Genomic DNA, 5,041 nt, shown 5'->3' on the forward strand with positions numbered 1-5,041 from the left:
TGCATGGTTTGGAAAATATATTGAAAAATATAAACATCAACATACTAAAGCCGCACACTATGAAAATTAGTGCCATGACGCATCTTATACCACTACCTCGGTCCGGGTTTATTAGGCCCCCTTGCATTTTGGGTCCAAGTTTGACCAAGTATTTAACAAAAATATATAAAATATATGCTACACAATGTATATTGTTAGATTTGTATTTGAAAAAGGTTTTCTATAGTATAATTTCTATGACATATAATTTATATTTTATTAGTTAAATTCATGGTCAAATTTTAACTCAAAACAAAAGGGTTTTTTTTTGTGTTGCACTCTCACCGCTATATATAATGTTCCGGTGCAGAGAAGAGGAGATGCACTCATCTCAAGCCATGGCGCAACAAGAACTAGATTTCACGTACTACTACAATTACCTCTTCCTGGCCACCGTCCTGCTACTCCCCTTCTTCCTCCTCATCTCCATGTTCAAGCCACGCGAGCATGGCGGCGAGAACCTTCCCCCGGGGCCATGGCGGCTGCTGGTCATCGGCAGCATGCACCACCTCGTCGGCGCGCTCCCCCACCACGCCATGCGTGACATCGCCCGCCGGTACAATGCTCCTCTCATGCTGCTCCGCCTAGGGGAGCTCGACGTCGTTGTGGCCTCATCCGCCAGCGCGGCGAAGGAGATCATGAAGACCCACGACGCGGTATTCGCCACGCGGCCGCGGACTGCCACCCTCCGTGCCATCACGAGAGACGACCTCGGCATTACCCTTACACCGCACGGTGAGCACTGGCGCCGCCTTCGCAAGCTTTGCGTCAGCGAGCTACTCAGCGCGCGGCAAGTCCGGTCCCTCCGGGGATGCCGCGAGGCCAAGGCCGCCGCCCTAGTCTCCTCCATCGTCTCGTCGCTATCGTCTTCGTCGGAGCCCGTGAACATCAGATCCCTCCTCAGCACCTACGTCACCGACGTGGCGGTGCACGCCGTGGTGGGCGAGCGAAACAGGGAACTCCGAGATGAGTTCCTGAAGCGCCTCAACGAGGGCGTCATGCTGGCCGCCGGGTTCAGCCTCGCCGACATGTTCCCATCGTCGCGCCTCGCACGTGCCTTTAGTGGATCAACGCGCCGGCTGGAGGCGATATGCCACGATATGAGCCGGGTCATAGACCACATCATCGAGGACCACCGCACGAGGAGGTCGGCCGGCGCCGGCGGCGAGGAAGAAGACATCGTGGCCGTGCTATTGAGGATCCAGAACGATGGTAGCCTCCACGTGCCTCTTGACGATGGAACCATCCGTGCCGTGATTACCGTAAGATCGACCTCCATGCTATAGAACTGCATACATGCACATATACTTCAGCAATATTTTCAGTGGTTCCTTTCGCATGTTATTTATATTGTGCTGAAAGTCCGGAAGGGATGCTAATTCACGCGCGCATGCGATTTCCGACCAGCCGTCCACTCCCGCGATTAGGAAAGTGTGCAGTGTCTTTGTGTTACCTTGGATTATTGTTACCTGAAGGATTAGGGCATGTACAATGGTTGATAAGATAAATTTTTTTTCAGTCTTGCATTTATTTAGAGATGACAAAGAAAAATGTTTACAATGGGTCATCTCTTAGCCTTATTTTCAACAACTATCTATTCTTAAAAACGTGAGACATTTTATGCCGAGAGATCATCTCTTGTCTCCTCTTAAATAAAAGAAGACAAGTCTTTTTCTTATGAGTTTTCTCATTGTCACTTTATTGTTTATCCTACGTGACACTCGTCAGCCTAGATACCACCATTATCCATGCCCTTAGAGACTCACCCCCAAAATTCAAGGGCGGAGAGATAATATGTTGACTACAGGGTGGGCCTGCATGCCACCACAACTAGCCCTTCCGTTCATGCGCGTAACAGGTGGGTGGGTCCATCACGTTTAATTCCATGGCAGCGAGCTGCTATAGTAAGTGGGGCGACCACTCTGAGGAAAACGGCATGCACAAATTTGGAAAGGAATATAGAGCGTGATCGGAACCTGACTTGTGCGGAACGCTTCGCGCGTGTGACACGTGCATGTGAAGGTATTAAACTCAATACCTTTTGGCTTTGATAACATATAGAATTTGCATGCACGGGTATTTTCACCGAAAGCTCAAACTGATGGAAAAAAAGGCGCAATGCACTTATACTTCAGCACATGCATCTTTCAGCCAAAACCTCTCGGAGTTAAGTTCTTCTTTTGTAGGATCTGGTTTCGGGAGGTAGTGAGACCACGGCGACAACACTCCAACGGGCGATGGCGGAGCTCATGCGGAGCCCGGCGGCACTCCGTAGGGCACAAGCAGAGGTGCGTGGTGCCCACATAAGGGAGAGCTGCGTCCGTGAGGAGGCCCTAAAGAAACTGCACTATCTGCATTTAGTAATCAAAAAAGAGATGCTTCGACTGCACCCAGTGGTGCCATTTCTAATCCCACGGGAGTGTCTGGAACCTTGCCGTGTCCTTGGCTATGACGTGCCCAAGGGCGCCATGGTGCTTGTCAATGCATGGGCAATCGGGCGGGATTCGGCGAGCTGGGGCACTGATGCCAAGGAGTTCCGGCCAGAGAGGTTCGAGGAGGCTGGTGACGCGGCGGTGGACTTCAGAGGAACGAACTTTGAGCTCGTGCTTTTCGGCGCTGGCAGGAGGATCTGCCCTGGGATAACGTTTGGGCTTGCGGTCGTGGAGCTTATGCTAGCGAGCCTGTTGTTCCATTTCGACTGGGAGCTCCCTGGAGGAGGCGCCGGTGGGCTAGACATGGCGGAGGAGCTCGGGATCACGGCGAGGAGGAAGGGCGACCTGTGGTTGCATGCCACAGTTCATGTGCCGGCTCCTAATCCATAAATATTCAACCAGGGGGTTGTCCATACTCTTTCTTGTCTTCGCACCTAAATAAAATGAGATGGAGTAGTACGTTTTTAATGCTTCATCATGTGAGCCCGGGTCTAAGTTGTTAATTTATTGTATGCGTTTTAATGTTATGTTACAAAAAAAAATTGTATCACATGGTGCTTTATCATGCTATCTATCGTTTGAGTAAGGCTCTTTTTCTTTGAAGGTCAAAGGCCATATATATTAAGAGCACTAACCCTTAAAAAACATTCTTACAGAAATTGAAAAACGGTTTTGCTAAAGCTCAGGTAGCTGAGTTTTAATTTGGTCTCACTCACCACCACAACCGTCTGATCGAATTGCGTCCAGATTCGTGCTAGGGTTTGCCGATGGCAGGAGCGATGCGGGCACACGGCTGGTTCATTTTCATTTCACCTGCTTGTTAGTATTCGGGTTGTGCCCGTTTTCTTGGGCTGTCTTTTCGCGGGCCAAAATGCTTTTTCTCCCCCCGCACAGTAGATTTAAGAGGTGTTCAAAAAAAACATTAGATTTAAGAGAGGAATGGAGTCACCTCGGTCAATCATGCCATCGACCGGTCAGGTGAGCAAATTTCTTTTTATTTTTGTATGTTGTCTTATATCCTTTTTATATTTTTTTCCTTTAAACTTTTTTTGCCTTTTCATTCTTGCTTTTTGCTTTTCTTTTGTTCTTTTCATTTTTTGTTTTTGCGCCTTTTTATGTTTTTTCATATGCAACAAGCAGACAACGTGAACTATAACTACTCCCTCCGTCCGAAAATACTTGTCTACAAAATGGATAAACGGGGATGCATCTAGACATATTTTAGTTCTAAATACATCTATTTTTATTCATTTTGGTGACAACTTTTTTCGGACGGAGGTAGTATGCCTCATTCACGCCCCAAGTCATCGGATCAAACTGTGCCACGTTTCGTGCAGGTTGTCTATCGAACGCCTTTTTTGTTTCCCTTATTTTTTTGGTTGACCGTTAACGTTGCTCGCGGACCCTCACAGCCGTTGTGGCATTTTCTATTTTTGGAAGAAACTGAATCGGCATGCCGTTAGCCATATCCATTCGGTGCTGGCCGGAGGATGTGCCCTGGAATCACGTTTGGGCTGGCGGTTTTGGAGCTCATGCTAGCGAGCCTGTTGGTCCATTTCGATTGGGAGCTCCCCGGAGGAGGCGCCGGTCGGCTGGACATGGTGGAGGAGCTCGGGATCACGGCGAGGAGGAAGGGCGACCTGTTGCTGCATGCCACCGTTCGTGTGCCTGCTCCTAATCCGTGAATATTCAAACATGGGAATGTCTTATAGCCTTTATTGTCCTTGTAGCTAAATAAAATTAGTCAAAGAAATAAGTTTTTAATGTTTCATTATGTAATCCAGGGACTAAGGTTTTGTTTATTGTGTGTGTACATTTTGTTGTATTGTCAAATACTCTCTCCGTCCATAATATAAGAATTTTTACAAGCTAAAACTTAGCTTGTAAAATGATCTTATACTATATTATGGGACGGAGGGAGTATTATGTATCGCAGGAACTCGATGCATTCCCGTGCGTTGTCATGTTATCTATCATTTGAGTAGTGCTCAATTTATGTGGACAAAATTTTATTTTCCAATAGCGTTGTGATTTATCTTCTTTTAGACAATGAGAAAAAGTGTTAATTAACTGAATTTCTAGTCCTTGCCAAAATTTTTAAATCAATTGATCTTTGAAAAGCTTGAATGTTCAATATTGTAAAAACATGTTTTTACAAAGAAAAACTCTGATATATTCATTATCTGTCATGACAATATAAAGAACACCAGAAGTACAAAAAGATAAAACCATGTCCGTAGACCTCCTAGCAATGAATACGAGCACTGAAGCGATCCATAGTTGCGCCGCCGTCATCGACCCCCCTTACCAAAGCGGGGAAAACTTGTTGTAACAGACAGTCGGGAAGTCGTCATGCTAAGGCCCCACATGACCAGTGTACCAGAACAAGAACTGTCGCCGATGAAGAGAAGTGTAGATTGGAAGGATCCAACCTGTAGATACATCAACGAAGACGGGATCCAAGTAGATCCACCGAAAACTAACGCCGACGGGATCCCTCAACGTCTTCGGGAAGTCGCCGCCTCACCTTTCCGACTAGGACATAAACCCTAAATGAACTAAAAAACATT

The 5,041-nt window shown here is 47.0% G+C and overlaps 1 protein-coding gene across 1 annotated transcript; it reads left to right on the top strand.

Annotated features, from left to right (window-relative positions):
* The first annotated feature begins 377 nt into the window (after window positions 1-377).
* On the top strand, window positions 378-2,947 carry LOC119335411 (premnaspirodiene oxygenase-like). The gene is made up of 2 exons (XM_037607546.1): window positions 378-1,301; window positions 2,226-2,947. The coding sequence occupies exons 1-2, from the start codon at window positions 378-380 to the stop codon at window positions 2,859-2,861; spliced, it is 1,560 nt and encodes a 519-aa protein (XP_037463443.1). The 3' UTR covers window positions 2,862-2,947.
* Window positions 2,948-5,041: the final 2,094 nt, after the last annotated feature.

Source organism: Triticum dicoccoides, chromosome 7B (genome assembly GCF_002162155.2).
Source record: "Triticum dicoccoides isolate Atlit2015 ecotype Zavitan chromosome 7B, WEW_v2.0, whole genome shotgun sequence".
In the NCBI taxonomy this organism is placed as follows: domain Eukaryota; kingdom Viridiplantae; phylum Streptophyta; class Magnoliopsida; order Poales; family Poaceae; genus Triticum; species Triticum dicoccoides.

What these genes read in the sequence shown, in the direction of transcription:
- LOC119335411 (XM_037607546.1), top strand. Translation starts at nt 378, where the DNA reads ATGGCGCAACAAGAACTAGATTTCACGTACTACTACAATTACCTCTTC. An exon ending in CCATCCGTGCCGTGATTACC is followed by an intron (nt 1,302 to 2,225) that starts GTAAGATCGACC and finishes CTTCTTTTGTAG; the next exon opens with GATCTGGTTTCGGGAGGTAG.